Source organism: Solenopsis invicta, chromosome 12, assembly GCF_016802725.1.
Source record: "Solenopsis invicta isolate M01_SB chromosome 12, UNIL_Sinv_3.0, whole genome shotgun sequence".
Lineage (NCBI taxonomy): Eukaryota > Metazoa > Arthropoda > Insecta > Hymenoptera > Formicidae > Solenopsis > Solenopsis invicta.
This window is the reverse complement of record NC_052675.1, coordinates 12647947-12667378: the sequence shown is the minus strand read 5'-3', so window position 1 is coordinate 12667378 and position 19432 is coordinate 12647947. Positions and strand designations below refer to the sequence as shown.

Below are 19432 nucleotides of genomic sequence, written 5' to 3'. Positions count from 1 at the left end.
GACGTTGTTATTTTAGGTGATATCTGAGCACGGTTGAGGAGACGCGAGGGGGAACGAATAGATTGAGGAGAGGCAGAAGGGAAATGCGGAGAGAGAACGGTCGTCGTCGCGCAGGTTGTGGGTCGAGCCTTAGCGAGGAAAGCGCCCCGAGGACCCTCGAAGGTAATCTTGGCTCGTTCGCGGAGGGTTGCATTTTGATCCCCGGAGCTTCCGCCGTGGCACGATCTCTCCGCGCCACCACTGCGTCCGGGCTCACGCATTTACTATAATTAGAACTCCCTAATTAACGAGCAAACGTCGCACGGGTCTGTCGTAATCTCAGGCTTGACCTTCCACCATCGTTTAGACGCCTTTTCTCGCCCCGCGTTTTAATCCGCCTTCCTCCTCTTCCTTCCCTCACCGTCCGCCGTCCTCGCCGTTTACCCACTCGCGGAACATCAAGAAAAAGTGGAAGCTGCGCGCGACACTAAAATTTATTCTGTTCTTTTTATTTCGAGATTAAGGGGAATGTATATAGTAAACGCGATGTGCTTGGCGATTGTTAAAAGGCAAATGCCATTCAATGTTTTGTTTTATCTTTATATAAAAAGTTACTTTCCAAGCAATTTTAAAATTCTTATTAATACTTTTGTAGTATTTAATATAGGAGATACATTTGGCACTACTTTAAGAGAGAGAGAGAGAGAGAGAGAGAGATTTTGTAATGTGTAACTATTAATAATAAATGCACGAGTTTTTTTTTTAAGAATTGTTGGCAACAGTGACATTTCTAGACTATATTTTCATCTAGTTGACGCTGACACTTTCGTTCGGCTAGTAGTTGGTATCCTTTAAAGGTCGCATACGACGATATGATACAGCGAACGTATCCCATTTGTTCCCACCGCATTCGAAATCACGCGACACGTAATGTCAACCCTGACATTTGCGTCACCAGATATTCCTTTTCCCTTAGGGACGGGTTGTTTTAAAATAATTTTAAAATGTTGAGTAAACACTAGGCGCCAGCGCGTGCAACCATATTGATTCAAAATGAGAAAATAAGCTTTCTAAGCCGCCACCCCTTTGTCGATCTCTAGCTGGAGCTCCCCTCCTCCTCTCTTTCTGTCGTCAGTGAAGACTAAAAAACGGCAAATAAACCGAAATCAGGGAGCAATTTTTAGGACCGTGCGCTGCTTAAATTGAACATCAACAAGTCGTTTAGTGACAGTAGAATTTTATTTAAAATTTGCTTTGCTTATAATTAAAGAACAACAGTGAAAGTTTAATATAAATATATAAATTGTATAAGTAAACTTATAAAGTATAAAAATTAGAAGCATCATAAAGTTGCGAAATAATTATTATAGAATAAAAAAATTATACAACAGATTATTCGAATTTTGAAATATTTTTTTATATCGATTATTGTCATAATGTTTGTTGGTGCACATGCTTAGAATTATAATTTATATTTTTTATAACTTATAATTCTTTTATACACGGTATATAGATGTAAAAAAGTATTTTATACCAATTTAAGAGAAGGAATGAATTAAAATGGAAATTATAATATATGACGTCTGGTTAATTTAGTGTGTTGCTTATTATTCGCTGTGTCATTTGCGGCTTTGTCTATTTAGCTGGAGCGACGGTGAAAGAACGAAATCCGAAAGGAACGATAAAACCCGACGGGTAGTGCCAGTGTGCACCGCGCTGATAAATATAACGTAACAAGTTCAGTGGAATAACAGCTTCATCCTGGAGGGATCAATGCGACTTTGCTTCGACTTTCACGCAGAATTTCCTTCTGGAAAAGCGTACGCGTGAAAGAATCGAATAGATAGAGCCAGTCCAAACGTGCTCTATACAATAGCAGCATCATTGTTTAATCATTACTTTTGTTAATCTTTAGAAATAGTGATGGTGTATCGATTAAAATTAGTTTTTAAATATTTAAAGCGTTACGCGTCGGCAATTAATAGTGTTTTTCATTTCATCAAACCTGATTCGATCTGATCGTATTGATTTTTACACGATCATTTCAGTTTCATTAAATTTTTTTTACAGAATGACCAGTTCATTTTTGTACGTACAGTTTAACGCTTTCATCAAGTGCAAATTCCATTATCGAATACTATGTTGTGCAATTGATAGCATTTTTACCTACATTGCGTTCGACAGGGTAGATCGCAACCGTTAATTTGCAATGACGAAGAAACCTTCCATTTCCTTAATGGCGAAACTAGGTGCGCGCGCGCGACCATAAAAAGTAAATTAAATAAGAATTAAATACAAATAAAACCGTTCAGCCAAGTAATTGGCTGGTAACCTCGCTCGTTGCCTGACGACCGTTTGAGAACGTTCTACCCTTATAGTCCCGGTGACTCTCTCCGCCGTTGTTCCGAGGAAGAAAAAAGATCCGCGTCAATGCGCCGTGACGTATAATCTAAAGTATTAAAAAAGTTATTATTGTTGATATTGATTTACGATTAATTGATACACTCACAAATGACATATCTACATGGTTACACATTACACAACTATAATGAGTCCAGATCACAAATTCTACGCAGATCGCAATATATTCACATACAGCACAGCAATAGAAGCTTGCAGCAATATTGCTGCAACTTTGCACCAATGTTTTGCGGTGCAAAAATTTTTCTTGTTATTGTTTCAGCAATGTTGCAGAAACGTTTCAAAAATACCGAAGAGACAGAAAAATAAAGTTTTACGCTTTGTACGCGCAGCTGCTACTAGATGGACGCAGTGGAATTCTAACTTCTCGTAATTAAAAAACTACGTAGGACAGAAAAAAAGACACTGTATTATAAGATTTTTCACCCTCATTTTAATGAAATGATTTCTTGAAGGAGCTAGCGAATCCCCAAAATTGTGTTTAAAGACGAAAATAAATGAGCTATATTTCAGCAGTAAAATTTTGTTAAACTCTTCTGTATAAAAATTAATTCAAGGTTATATGATATTCCTCGAAATTATATGTGCCAAAATGTGTTATAATAACAATCTGAAATATTATCAGAAATATCAAAATATTGCAATATTGCATATTTTTAAAGGCGGAGATTTTTGTTAAGTTGCAATCTTACAATGAAATATTTCTTCAACGTTTTTATGCTATATAGGATGATAAAGCAAAAATTAAGTTTTAATACAAAAATGATGGGGGTTGACGCGCGCCGGCGTAAAAATTCATTATCTCGTGCCGTTGCGAGGTTCGTCAAAAAGCGTTTTAAAGGAGCTAGGAGAATGGGGTCAGACAGAGGAAGGGTAGCGTACTACATCTCATAGCCGAGGTGGAGTTTTCGTGACGAGGCGGTCGGCGGGGCAATCATGGTCGGATTAGACGTATGTATAAGGATCGTGCTGCCTACTCCGCCTGCCTGGCGGAGGGTTGCGAGCCGGGTCAAACGGGTCGCAAGATAGACGTTTGCGCGCGGGGTGAGAAACATAAATGATATTTCATGAGGAGCATATGCGTGCGGAGATGACTCCTCCTTCGCGCGAGCCCTCGGCGAGGGTGGCTCCGCTGTCACCCCCGAGCTGGCAGCGGGGCGCTGGTTTATTACAAACAAGGATTACCCGGGTAATGGGACATTCTGTCCCTTCAGCTCGCTACCGTGCCGAGTGAGAACTCGGTGCGCACTGACTCACGCTTCTGCCGATCTTCGGGCCGCCTGCGCCTCGAACTGTCGAAGGGGCGAAAATGCGAGCGGCAATCGGGAGATCTCTGCTCGCGATAGCCAAGGCAGGTTCGTGAGCCATCGGATAAATTTGTCAACATGATCAGATTAGCATAGATAGATAGATAGATAGAATGATCAGACACTTTGTCAGACACGCTGCGAAACAATAGCGATGATTGACGCGATTAATTACAAATTATATCATGCGTCCTCGGGAAGGTTTCTTAATACCATGAATTTCGCGTCTACGTTATAGTGACGCTGACGATTCGCTGCTTCTCGGAGCGTTCCAAAACGTAAATCTCGCCAGATTATGCCAATAGCGATAATGGTATTTGTAAAAGCGGGAGCTTCATTCGGCGAATTGCAGGTTTCAGCTTAATCCAAACGTTCTCCAAGCGTGCCGCTCAAACACCGCCCAAATCCGTGTTTAAATACTGTAAAAAGTTCCGTCGATTTTGCGACTGTATCCGGGATTCGATTGGTCCATATGAGGACCCTCGATATTTAATTTCACGCTGCTCGGATGAATTCTCCGCGGTAAAGTTGGCCCGCTATGACACCTCGATTTATCCGCCGATAAAGGTGTCCAAACTACCGATTTAAGTTCCTCGTCCGAATGACCGCTCACGTGCATCGGTCTATCTGGTTTAGGTGGTTCCGGTATAATCTAGAAACGATCAAACATATCCATTTATTTTTCACGCTGAAATTTTATACTTTTAAACGATGCGTTTGTATATTCAAGTTCGAGGTACCTTGATCTCGTTTCGTAAGACACGCCAAGTTTCTCTGCCGAGAGTTTCCGGTTGGATGGGCACGTACATCTTTGAGACTAGAGTGTCTCGACTGTGAGCATAAACGCTGTTTAGTGCTAGATCGAGAGCGTCGCGCGGTACCTGTAAAAGAAGTGGCATATGTAACGATAAAAAAGAATTGTGACGTAATATAATGTTTTACTTTCGATATTGAATATCAAACCAGCGATCTGACGAGTCGACGATCCCTGCGGATGCTATTCAAGGTGTGATGAGCAAAGAGACGCTCGTGAGCGCTCAGTTTGACGTCCCAGTCTCTATCCGACGGCGAGACTTTATCTCCCAGCACGGGCCCGCGTGATATCCAAGCTCCTTCCCGTGAAATATCCGGCACGGGATAAGGATTCCGAACGTAGAATGCTTGAGCCATTATAGTGCGACCTATCTCAACGCCACGCTTGAGAATTTAAAACAAATATACGTGTCAATTTTTTAATCGAGACATGCTGTACTAATATACAAAACTAATATCGTTGTGAGCTAAAGTCCTGTCAGTGAGTCATTTAAGTCGTGTAATTTATCGAGAGAAGTATGCAAGAAGTTCTAGAAATTATCGGCAATTCATGTTTTAGAACCGGTAGATTCATTTCCGGATAAACTGTGGCTGTGTTTGTTTCAACGTTCACAGCGGTTGTAAGCATCATTTGTCCTTGTTTAATATTTGATAAACAACAAGGATAAAATCAACAAGGATGCTTAACAGGGTTTGGAAGATAGCAGATGTATTAGGTATTCTACGTATAATACTACGTTTAATACATGAGTACTTTGTGTATAATATTAAGTATGATACTACTTTAGTTTTGTACACATATGTATCATGCATTGCACAATATAACAATTCTAATCAAATATTTTTATTTAGATCGGCCAAGCCTGATCCGCTGTATATATTTCCTTTATTGTATGTGTTCAAGACTCTTATGTTAAGTTCTAATAATGAACAAATGCGGAAAGCCTAAACGTTCTTATTGGACAAAAGCAGTTTTTATTAAAAAAAGAAATGATAAAAGACAATTAATTGTGCAACATAAAATTTGCAGTAAATTTTGCAAAATACTGTTATTAAAAAAAATCACAAAAGTTCATTATTTTATATATCTTTTTTTTATAATTAATAAAGATTTAATTTAAAACAATAAGTATGACTATACTGAAAATCAATGAAAAAATTTATAATTTGTCCATATATGTTTTAAAATAAATTTATGCTATAAAAACAAAAACATATAGCAAATGATTAAAATTATTGTAGATTAAACATATTTATATTTTCAATATTAATTTTCTATTTTTTATTTGTAGATTTTATTTTTATAAAGTAGTGAGTGAAAAATTAGGATTACGTTTATATAAGTTTAATATGTATCTTACGTATGATATGTAATCTTATATATTAAATTTTTAGAATACACATCAAACCCAACTCTGATACTTACAGCGCTGTCAGCTATGAGGATCAAAGTGAGAACGCAGCCTATATGATAAATTATTCAGTGGATAAATGTCTACACACAAACATAATAGATGTGTAGACAGACATTTATCCATTAGACAATTTACCACATAGTTTATTTAAAAGTGAAACGACCTTAGAAAGTTTAATTAACAAATTAAACTGCACATTTTTTAACTTTTTTCCAGAAAGTATTTTATTTGCGATCGAAAGCGAGAAGTGGATAGAATTGTTACATCATTTTATTTTAAATTTATTTTTTATGTATACCTTATTCTCGTATTGTATTTTAATATTGTTTTAATAATATTTCAATTCATAGTATTCAAAATATTTTCTTAATTAAATAAAACGGAAGTGATCGCTACGCTTTTATTTTCATACGAGCGACTACTCTTGTACGGTAACACTCTCTCATTTCGTGTAAATCCACAGCAAACAATGCCAATCCGTTCGGGATTCAAGAGGCCGCATCCGGTCTTGCAGTCTGCTTCTTCGGGATTAAGACACGACTTTGCTGCAGAGAGCAACACTCGAGTCGACATGCGGCTCGCGTGGATTTCGATCCTCGTTCATAAACGAAGCCGACCTTTAACCCATGCGAACGGCCTGCATCGTATCACTCTCCACGGGGTGTCCACTTATCGTTTCTTCCGCTCGTTCTCGCTTTCGCAGTGGTATTTGGATATTTCCTGGGCTCAAAGTTTCCCGAAGTCTTTCACGCTTTTGCGTCGTGAAAGGACCTACTATGAAATTCGGTCGAGGCTTTTCACGAATAATGCCATTCATATGCCTTTCTTTTCGCCTTCAAATTCAGCCGGTCGGCGAACATTGCGTCCAGCCGAAATGAATTTTATCACAAAAAGAGCCAGAAATGTAAGTAGAATAATTGAATCTGATAAGTACAAACTGGTTTGTAGCAGTTTGCGGCAACCTAATCTACAATTTAGAACAAAAATTGCCGAAGAAATGTCACCGAGATTATTTTCCGATTTACTCATGATGCACATAATGCATTACTTATTCTTATTGTTCACCAAATATTGAATAAAGATAAATAATGCATCAAGCGTGCAAAGCTGAATGTTTACCGAAACTAAATTTGAAGCCATCTAAATGTAAACTTTCAGATTTAGTTTTAGTTTAAGAATTTTTGCCAAAACAATTTTCTGCCATTTTTATATTTTATACTTTTGAAGATGCATGTGCCGTATCTCAAAGCATTACCAAAAATATAAAAAACTTTATGTATAATATTATTCTATTACGTTTGAGTATTTATGTAAAATTTCAGCACAATTCTTTTCTTTAAAAGTCATTTAAACCATAAATTTTTATTTACCCTTGATTCTTGTAAAATCACATTTTGTAGAACTTCTAAATTTAATGAGAAAGTAACATTTCGAATTAAATCAAATTTGTTATATATATTGTACAAATTTAACTCTAATAGGTATTCGTGCAAAACTTTATTTGCGTCTACTTGTTCAAAAGTTATTTATCAAAAACTGCAAAATTTGGTTATTTCCGTAGCATAAACCACTATGAGTAAAATGTCCCGTTATTCTACTCCTTACAGCTGATTTCAGGGCCAAAATTTGAACATTTACGGTCAACATTTTTTGTTATTTATTAGAGAAAAAGAATAAACTTAAGAAGTTTGTAATGTTTAAATTTCGATAACTTTTAGTTAATATTATACATCCAAAACCTTATCAAACGCAATTAAAATACTATGTGTGTAATCGTTACTATTTGCGTGCTCGGTATTGGGTCTTTGAGAAATTCCTCGAGTAAACCGAGAAATCGCGAATCGCGGCTGCACGCATCCGGGCTCTTCCCGCATTTAACGTATTTTGCTCAGGAGGTGGTCGGCCACGGCCAACGCCGACGTCCAATATTAAACCCGCAGTAATTTATGTTAGCGCGAGAGCGTGCATAATGCTGTTTGTATAAAGCGCTACCGCCACGTGTCGACTCGTGCCGACATGGTACGTATCACTCCCTCCTGCCTGTCCTTTAATTCCCGCTGCGCTGCGTAGGCGACGCGCAAAATCCCAGTCAGTACGCACGCATGCCATTTTAAATGCAACCTTGCGCTTCGGATTCTGAGATGTATAAAGAGAAAATAATACCTACATTCGTCGGTGGAAATTTTTGCACTTTTACTGCAAATAAACTATCACCCATTTTCCATTTTACGTGAACCTGTGAATCCGTGAATTTTTAGAAAAATTTTATATCGTCACAGAGAGACATTTATTAGCCGTGGATATCGTATTGGTATTGAACGTGTAATTCTGATATTATTAGGTAAATAGATCTTGAATACGACGATCAAATGGTATACCTTTTTTTCTCAGCAGATGCCGGTTTATTACGCAACGTGGATTCGCTCCTCGCGAATGATACGAGGGAGCGAATCATCTTCCGCGTCATTGCTTGTTCGAGCTCTCCTTCGGGGCGTCAGCCCGGGCTGTACGATGGGGAGACGACACGCGTAATCGCGTAATCGCGTAATCGTGGCGCGTGCTGAAGTTCGGGTTGCGGGAGCTTTGCGTGCGTCTACACCGGCGCACGTGCGACGTTGCACACCCTGAATCAACAACGATCGCGAATCGCACAGATCTATTCGTGAACGTCAAACGGACGCGTTTGTCCGTCCATCCGTCCGGACGGTGAATCCCGGCAGCACGTTTTACGAGATAATCGGCGCAACGACCTGGACCGGATTACCACCGACTATCATAAGCGCATCAAGTGTGCTCCAACCGAAATGACGCTAATTAAGCAAGATACGTGATCGCGGTAATGACCGTAATTTTACGTATTTTTTACGAAAGCGAATTAACAATTACGTTAATTATCGATGTCGTGATATTAGAGTTACATTGTTCCTCTGACAAAAAATAAAATAATTTTAGAACTCGACTATTGTAACATTTTATTCATTCAGTGTATACAAGAGAGGAGTGTCTTATGAATTCTTATGATATATACAAGTATATGATTTGAAATAAAAAAAATCTAACTTATGCTGAACACTTTATTTGAAAAGTAGCCATGTTCAATTATGTAAAAGATTTATAACAACCTGTTTAGATTTGATTCTTTAAATGGCGTTAGTTTTGTATTCTCGACAGTTTCTTCAAGTTTTATCTAGTGGCATATTATTTGCATAAGCGACGAGAAAAGATATGTAGGCAAAGCGTGAACCTGCCCTTTTACTTTTTCGACTTTATCATGTTTACTGTCGCATCGTGCAGAAACGTGGCGTATTCCGTAGAAATGACCGAGTTCCTATGACTGTACCGAGATTCCCTTTAAATCCTAATCCGGTAATATTCTCGGGCCGATATACCGGCATCGGTAATGGAATCGCGCATTCAAATGGACATCGTTTCCCACCGACGGCGGTAGCGGCAGGAGGCAGGTCGCGGCGAGGGACAATGCCAGGGGATGATATTGCCAATATTTGGCTTGATTCTGGTGTGAATGTGCTTGGTTGTGTGCCGAGGGGTGCGCCCGCTCTCGCACCCCCTTGAAACCAGGTTGGGTAGGGCGCGTCGGTGTACGTTAGACGCGCGAACCGATTACCATTTGAATGCCCCTACCGGCGGTCAGCCTTTGTGAGTCCTCGTGACACTGACCGCACCTACCTATCTATCTAAGGGAGAGATCCACCTACCCCCTATCTGCTCCCTTTTTGTCCGACGACCGTCTGTTCCACGATGATGCTGCGCCGTGGAAGAGTAGTCGTCGAGATTTGTCAACATCTCTTACTCCCACTTAATTTTTTTTCGTTCCGACTTGGTTGTCAACCGGTGTCTCTCGTACGAAAGATCGATCGAATTGGGCGTTGAATTGGGAGGAAAAAAAAAGTGATCGAATTGGTTGAACTGGTGGCGGTGAGCAGTTCACTCCTGAGAAGGTGGACACTTCTAATCGATTGAGTCTAAAAGGGGCGTTCCGATGCCCGGCACGCTTCTCTTTGTTTCCTCGTGATCTGACATATTTGTCGTTTCGCCGGTATTGTGCCAAAACGACGACAGATGATGAGGAAAAGGCTAGCGCGATTTGTTGGGAAACATCTGAACTGATTCAATCAACAAATGACATTCATTCTTCATCAAAAGTGTATTCGAAATCTAGGATAACGTTTTTAATAGCATCAGAGTCATTAACTAAATCATTGGCTTTTACTATTATTTTATGTACCTACTAATAAATCTGTAGATTTGAATTTTTATAACGTTAATTATGTATCCGTAACATGAAATTGATAATTTTATTGAACGATTGAAATGTATTCAAAATATAAATCGAAATTGATACATATAAATAAATAAATAAAAATATATTTTTATTTATTTATTTATTTATTTTTATTTATTTATTTACATATTAATGTTGAAAGTTTCTCATATCATTTTAAATGGGTGCATTTTCTTAATTCTAAATATAAAAATGTTTATTCTGCTTTCTGAAGCTGAATGGAATCTTTTTTCTTTCAATAAAAAGAAAAGATTAGCATGCCTCATTGTCAGTAAGAAAATGGATCGCAACAAACGTTCCCATTTATGGTTTTATACAGATAAGTTAGAGTTAGTTTCCACGATGCGGTTCGCTACCCTCCGTGTAGAATAATGTCTTACACCCTGCGTGACCAATGCGACGAAACGAATAGGGCGGATGAGGCGTCGGTGCGACAGGTGGCCCGTGAAATCAGTGCACGAGCGCGTCGTTTTCCACGACCCTCGCTCGATGCGCTTCATTAGGAAATTAAGTGCATAATAATTAGAGTCCGGGTGCCGATAGGTCACGTTAAACGTTTTGTTTTACCATCCATCACCTCGCGCAGCCAATTTATTCTTCATGCGCAATTAAATACGATTACAAAAGAAATATCGTGTCGCGATTTTGGCAATTTAGTTTAAAGAATTGGCGGACCGTTAGAAACACTTGTAATTTATATTCGTATATTCGTAGATATATATTTGTAATTGACGTAAATGAATTTATAAATTATCGTGCGACAAAGTGATGTTTGAAAGAAAATAATCTTGCTTGTATATAGATTGAATTAGTTGAGTACCATTATTACTATGGAGAAACTCGATTTCGCATTCATCAAAGAACCCGTGCGTGAATATTTTTCGGTAAGTGCGGAACATTCCGTATACAATGCTCGTGCACAATTTGCATACCGATGATCGAGGGGGGGAGGGAGGTGCTAGCGCGGTTTCGTGCGTCGCGCGAGCGGGCTCGCCGGTGTATTTTAGCATTTCACGTTTGTTTCCATTTAAATGGTAATCGGGTTCATAATGTAATTGTATTCGCCGCGTAAGCCTGGGCTCACCGCAGCGCTACGTCCCGGCCATTGTTTGCATTGTTCTCTTCGCGGCGCGAACAATCCGCGCGCCGCGCTGCCTTTCAGCCTCGCGTTTTGGCGAAATCTAAACCCCTCGGCCCCCTCTTCTCACTCCCGCCACTCGCGCCTGATATTTCGCTTCCGATGCGAAAACAACGCGTATCTCGCCAACGAATGTCCATCGAATGCTTATTCGATCGGAAATATCCATATCGACGTAGAGAGTTTTTAATCCCCACTTCAATCATATGCGCGTAACAGAAAGCACAGTACTCTCTAATTTTTAATTTTGCCACCATTACTAAATTATCTTTTGAGTGAAATAATTCTATACTGCATTTAAGATAATCGCATGACGTGTGTACCACAAAATTGGATGGTTACTTTTTAAAAAGTTAAAAGTTAAATGATAAAGTTAAATGATAAAAAGTTAATAACTTTTAACTTAATTTAGTTAATTTTAAATGAGTTGAATTTTAACTTCAACTAGTTATTTTTAAAGCATATAAAATTTAATTTATTAATTTTTTTTCTTAACTTTCTCTCAACCAAAATTTTTCCTGTTTAAACGAAGAAAATTCTAAAAGAAAAAATTTCAAAAACATTTTCATATTAAAAACAATATTGTTTGGTTATTTCATATAAACTAATTTACAAATATTAAATTTATTTGATGTGATTCATTTTGTAATTATTTTGTCATTTAGAGTAATGTAATTCTAAAAAATGTGTTATGATATTCTAATGTAACATAAATAATACATTTAAAAATTAATTTTTAATTTAAAATAAGTTAATATAATCTTGATGCAATTTTAACAGAGTTAGTTAAAAACTTTTTATTCACATTTATTTAACGTAACTGAAACATTAACTGTAACTTCATTTAGTTGAAAAATTTTATTTATCCGTAAGTATTCTCGTGTTTTAGTTACAATAAAGAAAGTACAGGATATAAAAAAAATTTGTATTTAATCTCTTCACGCCTGACTTTCTTCTAAGAGTCATTATTATTTACTTTATGTCTTATTAGATACTTGTTGATTATAAATCTGTAATCAAAATTTTAAAATTTAAAATGGCCGTTTTAATGGCACCAAAACATTAAATTCAAAATTTACTATTTTCATTTGTCATTGAATTCACCATATTGATTTATGAATGTTGATTACAGTTTCACAATTAGTGAAAACCTCAAAAACCTTTAGAATATGAGTTTCATACAAACCCCAAAAAATTTTATATTTTGTTTTATCATACTAAATCCGCTATCTTAAAATTAAATAGGAATTAATTTTTTTTTATAAATAGTCCTTACGTTGAACTTTAAAATGTGCTCAGTAACAACTCGTTATCTTTGTTTTTGTGGATGATATATGCATTTCATTACTTTTATCATATTTTACAAATTTTTTACGAGGTATACTGATGAAGGGTGGAAATTCCCAAGGGTGTTGATTTTTTGTAATGTGTTTTTTATCTATAAAAATAAGCCCAGGAAGAAACTACTATCTTTATTTGTGCGGAAAATATGAATTTTTGAAAGTTTGGTACATTTTATGTGCTATCAAATTAATTGATTAAAAAATATATATTAATGTATATTAATATAAAATATTGTAATTATTAATTGGATTACCGGATTATATACAGTTTATTGCAGATAATATTTTAATACTTTAGAAGTAGAGTAAACCCTGTCGTGATATACGACATTATTTTCTAACATTTTTTTCTTTTCGGTGACGTGATTTTTTTTCACGTAAATTTATAGAGACGACGTAGATCATCGCGCAACGTTAACCGGCGTTACCTCGCATGGGGAACGAATCGTTAAACAGCTCACGGAGGACTCGCAGAATCCGTCGAGGTGAAACGCGGAGCGACGGCAGTCGGGGGCTGAAACGAGGTACGCGAAGGGAGGTTGGGCGTTATTGTAACGCGAGGGATGTACCCGACAACGTAGCGTGTACGCACATATATATATATATATATATATAAGCGCGTGCTCGCGCGCAGGTATATGTGTATGCATACGTCAGAGTCGCGGTCGCCTTTCTCTCATACATATTCATCAAACGCTAATTAATCATCGCCCGGCACACCCACGGCGAGCCACCCCCTTGGCAGCCCACGAAGCCAGGGGGGAAAAAAATACGAGCGTTGTCACGCAGACACCTCCATATATTACGAGCTACATCCAGATGTCGAAGTCGTCACGATGCAGCGAGATTTTTGCGTGAATGCGCACACAGGAAAATATTGAACTCGGTAACAAAAGATGTTTGCGCTTACTCTTAGAGTGCATTAAAAGGTGCTTATAGGGAAAGAAGAATGACTAATAGTAAGGGTCGGTACTCGATATCAAAGCTAAAGTATTAATGTCCAGAAAGGATTTCATCGAGCTTTCACAAATTCTTGCGAACAAATGATAATTAAAGTGCCTTTCAATCTTCAATATTCGATATTTGGAGTAAAAAATGATAACAAGTAAAACAAACTGCTACTGTCACAGCGAAACAAAAGAAATAGCGTTTAAAGACTCGCCATAAATTTTACGAACGTTTTCTGGCGCGAGAGAAGTTGAACGGATATCGATACGGCGGCAACAATATCGAAATGTCCACGAGCGCACTGCCGCTCGTAGCCTATAAATATCATCGCGCGGGACGATCAATCTAAATTGTAATTTTGTAATCCCATTAAGCAGGCGGCCACCTTCGCACGCACTTGTGGGGTCCTTCCGTCGCGTAGGCCGGCCCTTTTCACGCAGACGGGCCGCGTATAATTAGGTGTCGTTTATTTTACATCTGAAGGCGCCGCGCCGTCGTTGGGGTGACATCGCCACCACCAGGAAATATATTGTATGTATGTATGCACCAATGGGTCTCTGCACATATATATAGCTGCGCGTGATGTGGCAGTGGCTCATAGAACGCTCGACTGCTAATGTGACGCGATCATCGCCACCCAGCCATCGTCCATTGATATTATACGCGCCGTGGGGATGCCCGTACCCTTCTCGCCCTTTCGGTATTTCCCGGCAGCCCTGCCTTCGCCGTACTGCACCCCTCCTTGGGTTCTCCTCGTAGAATAGCACCGCAATTTTCTACGTCACTGTTCGTACATTACGCGATCTCTCGGCCGCGAGATGATGATACGGTCCGATGCTTCATTGACTTATTGATATCGAGGGGATATATCGTTTTATTCCCATTATTAAGAAGGTTTTAGATGTTATTTTGAGAAAATACGATACTGATGTGTATATATGTGGTTAAAATCAAAACTCAAAGCAATCTTGAACTTAATTTATCAATTATTATTGGGATTCCATGTCTCTTCTTACAATACAGCATTAATAAACAAATTAATTAATAATATGTTATAATTTTGTAATATTTTGCGACTATCTTGTAAATATTTGAAATAAAGTAACTCCGGCATCTACGTTGAGCGAGCATTTATACTGCAGAAGTAAAAAAAAAATAGAAGAGAGTCACATGCAACTACTCTGTTATATGTCTTTATATCGTATTAGTATTATATTATAACTTTAATTTTTTTAGTGTTAATATTAATGATACTATGGTGAATTGAAACGACTTGTCAACGTAGTAAATAGCTTGTCATGTATTGTACCTAAGTAAAATGATTATGATAATGTAAAAGAAAATGTAAAAGGCTTAGTAGTTATTTCATGATGCATAAGTGTAGAGAGATGGTATAAAGAAGTACAGCAGAATAGAAGCGTTTAGCTTTTGTATTTTTTATTTCATTTAATGTGTCTCATCTATTTGGGATATTCGACTTTTAACAAACGGGATTAATCTTATTGCATAATGAAAAGCACAGGCAAGAGAAACAGGAAATAACAATAGGTAAGAGATTTCAACCAATCAAAAGCCGCGAAAAGTATCTACGAATTAGAAGTTGCAAAATCTATTGCCTGCTGTTATTCCCTGTTTCTTTTGCATGATTTCATTGTTCAATAGACTTTAATGTCGCTATATGGACGTCCTATGATTCGGAGGCAGTATTTGCACTTGCGCAGAGTACAAAATGCATGTATCATCTGCATGCATTAAGGTGGTGCTGGAGTCGTCAGTTTTACCGACGAATTCGACTTACATACGTACGATTTACAATACATACGTATGATTTACGAAACATTAATCTATCCTTATATACTACTACATCGAAATCTTATATGCACATATACATAATTTGTAAAAAAAAAAACGTTTATTTTTATAAAAAAATAATTTTTAACGTTTAGAAAACGTTTGTTTCAATCTTTGAAAAAAATGTATCCTTTAATATCAAATAAATGTTTTTAAAATATTTTAACATTTTAATACACTTTTTCTCAAATATTGAAAGAAATATTTTTGAAACGTTAAAATTAATCATTTTGTTAAAATTAACGTCTGCTAATAAAATAAAGGAGACAGACTTGACATATTTTTAACGTTTTAAACAATTTTTTTTCAAATGATTTAAAAACATTTGTAAAAATATTGTTTACTATTTGGGCTGTAATACATCTAAGCTACATCTAAGCCTATATATTTTAGACGTATACATTTAAAAATTGGCTTGTGTTTAGCTGGGCCTTATTCAACACAGGCATCTTATTATTTTTAAACGCGATTTTAGCGCCCAATAATTTGGTCTACTGATTGTAGAGGAATAAAAATATCATTAATTTTTTACTTTGTGTATTGAATTTTCTTTTCTTTATAAACAACTAAAAAATGATAATTCTTTTAGTTATTTCATTATGTAATAAATTAGCTATATGCCAATAGATGTATCTTGAACATTTATATTTATATATGTATATATAGACCGTTGTAGAATGACTTACAAATGCGAGAATCCACAAATGTAAAAGGGACGAATGAGAAATGTATACGACGTGCTCTCATAATTTCGCGCGATAAAAAAAATCCAATTTTTTTCGCTCTCACTGACACTCGAAATTTCAAGATTCGGGAACGCGTTTGTCGTTTGCTGAAAAACATGTTGGCGTGTTTTGACTGTCGCCATCAAATCGCAATGGAGCGGCAGATTGCGAACTGACAAATGAGCACGGGGACGCGACTCACGGCAGACATATGGGCTTCATAAAAAAAAGGAGAGATAGGTGGCCTGCAGTCGATCCGAAATTAATGGAGACCAAACACCGCACATTCTGTATCGTCGCCCTCCCCGCTGTGTGTACACATCGGCAATCGCCATTATGCTTCTGTTATAATGTGTGTACACACCCCCTTTAGCACAATAGAATGATCTATGACTACTGCAAATACGAATCGGCAAGTCGGATTCGCGATCTCTTACAATTTTTTTCAGTTTTTATTCAACTATCATTATCTAAATTTTTGATGCAACGTTCAAATCTTTTTACGTTTTCAAATCTTTGTTAAGATATACTCTGATAAACCTTAAATTCATTAAATCAAGACTAGAAAAAAACCCAGTTTGAATATACAAGCTGCATCTTTTACAATACTTTTGTTATTTTTTTTCAATATTTTCCTTTAAATAAGCAATACTATAATTCTAAAAAAAAAAATTCTGAAATGACATATAAAGTATACGTTATACAAATAAGTTGGAAATAAGTACGTGTACAAATGTTTCTGTTTTTATTTAAATGCTTTAGAAAAATATAAACTTACTACCGTTCAAATTTACCCACTTTGTCCGTCTTAATTAATTAACGGAAATTTTTTAAAATAAATTTCAATTTTTCTAATCTTTTAAAGTTGGGCTTAATAATAACCTTGACTAAAAATAATACATTCTACATGTATAAAAAAGATACAGTTGAGTTTGAACGTAACTAGGTATAAAAAAAGAGACAGATAAAATTCAAAAGAAAGAAATATTTTTATGCAGTGATGTAGATAAATTGTTTACTTAAGAAGAAGAAATTAAAGGAAATATGAAAAAATATATATAAATAAATTGCGTATTGTATAATTATACGCATTTGCATTGCTAAACAATTGTCCCTAACTTATGCAAGGTACGTATATTCTATTTTTGATTGTACGAAACATTGTACACACATTTCGATGTAAAAGTTGAGATTTTCTTGCAAGAAGCATACAAATTTTATATCTTACTCATAGGATGTGTCCCGAAAGGGGAAATTTTCGCGTTATGCGTACAATCATGTAATTTGGCTGCGTCTAAGCGTGCAAATAATAAAATTGGATTTCGCTCCCCTCCCCCCCCCCAGCCTCGGCGCATACATGGCGCGTGACTCGGAGGGTAGGTTTTCGGAAGGTGGACAGGCGAAGGGGTCGGGTGAGCTGCAAGATCAAAGACGCCCCGCAGCAATTCCGTACCTTCTACGTGACATATTACGTGTAAATTGACGAGGACAGGCCACGAGTGGCACGGCACCTAGCGAACTTTGATCATTTCACCTGTGGGACTTGTACGCCCGCGGCAGTCACGATAAGGAATACGATCATTGCCGATAAATTCACTTTTGGCTCTTCCATGCTGATAATGATGTTATTTGATGACGCGCGCAAATCGAAAAGTGCGTAGCGTCAGTCTTTGGATTTTCTCGCAATAGCGTATACATTGACAGTGCCTTTGGTTTGACATGAAATTTATTAACTTGTCGGTGAATATAACTTTTGCAAGAATTTTAATTTTCTGTTTTGTTTAAAAAAATTGATAAATTAAAAAGGTTTAATGTTATTGTTAAAAGATTTGTTGTTAGATAATTTAATTCAATTTATCAATCGTGAATTTCTTTGTTTATCTTCATATAGATTTATAGCTCCATACATAACACTAACATACACAAAATAGAATTTATATTATTATTATTTTTGTTATTTTAATACTTTTTAATAAATTTATAATGAGAAACATAAAAAATTCTCGATTATTGTAAAAATTTTCTGTTATCTTTAATTCTAAAATATTTATTCGTTATTTTGCTTTCTTTTAATAAAATAAACTTGGAAAAAAATTTAAGGATGATGTATAACAATTCCAAACACAAATATACCTCGGTTATGTTACTTAATAATAATCTCATAACAAATAATGGAACTAGAACGAGGGCGCTGATTAACTTAATTCGCAAAAAACACGAGTACATGTATCGAGTTAACGAAAAGTATTATAAATTTTACCTTTGCAAGTGAGAAAGATGATATTTGTCGTTTGTTCGTCACTACTTGCTCTGCACGAAACGCACTGAAAATGCTTGAAAGAATAGTTTCCCTGGTAACTAGCGGAAACACGCTATAGCGGACGCAAAGTTATGTCGATATTACTTTGACAAATACACTTGAAATAAACTTTCCACGCTCCATCTCTTCGTCACTTTCGTGACTCGAGTGTCTCTGCAATGGGTAACATTTAAAACCAGAATGTGGATATGTTGAGCTTATCTGTCTCTGAAAATGCTAGAAGTACCAGTATACGGTAATTGTACTCAATCGATAATTTGAAAGTATTTAAAGTGAAACGTGTGGTCCAGTATATCGTGGCAAGATACTATTACAAATCTAGAGTGGTAGATAAGTAATCGCGTGTATCAACTCGAACAGCACGCATGTCCAAAATCGAGACACAGGACGACTTAAAGACATCTTAAAGATATCTTGCAATATAACATGAATAACATGACTCAAAGATATTTTTAAGTCATTTGTATGATGTCTAATGATCCGATCTTGGACATGGTGTTGTCCGGAAAAGTTGTTTCTGGGAATTCCGCTGCAGATATGGGACGAGATGGTTTTGACATGATCAACTGTTGGTACGGTATTACAACTTTAATATATAATAAATATAAATTTAATATTTTATGCAAAAATTATTAAATATTACATAACAGAAATAATATTTAATTGTTACTAGAAAGATATGTAAGTAATATAAGTAATAAAAATATTATTTAAATAAAAAAATTATTAACTTTAGACGAAAATGCAAAAATAATATTAGAATACAATTTTGTGCAAAATATAATATAACATAATATAATATTTAATTAACATAATTAATATTTAATTAGTATTTAATTAATAAGCAATATTTTACAAAATTAAAAAAT

General features: G+C 36.4%; 1 protein-coding gene across 1 annotated transcript; it reads right to left on the bottom strand.

Annotated features, from left to right (window-relative positions):
- Nucleotides 1-586: 586 nt before the first annotated feature.
- Nucleotides 587-18628, bottom strand: LOC105208207. The gene is made up of 4 exons (XM_039455885.1): nt 18504-18628; nt 4671-4904; nt 4448-4588; nt 587-4359 (listed from the first exon to the last, which is right to left on the bottom strand). Exons 2-4 carry the CDS (start codon nt 4875-4877, stop codon nt 4120-4122), a joined length of 588 nt encoding a protein of 195 aa, XP_039311819.1. The 5' UTR covers nt 4878-4904; nt 18504-18628; the 3' UTR covers nt 587-4119.
- Nucleotides 18629-19432: the final 804 nt, after the last annotated feature.

Bases quoted from the DNA above. Each gene is read 5' to 3' on its own strand.
- LOC105208207 (XM_039455885.1), bottom strand. From the start codon at position 4,877: ATGGCTCAAGCATTCTACGTTCGGAATCCTTATCCCGTGCCGGATATT. The intron at 4,589-4,670 runs GTTTGATATTCA...CTTCTTTTACAG, and splicing joins GTCGACTCGTCAGATCGCTG to GTACCGCGCGACGCTCTCGA. The intron at 4,360-4,447 runs GTACCTCGAACT...GATCGTTTCTAG, and splicing joins TCTTACGAAACGAGATCAAG to ATTATACCGGAACCACCTAA.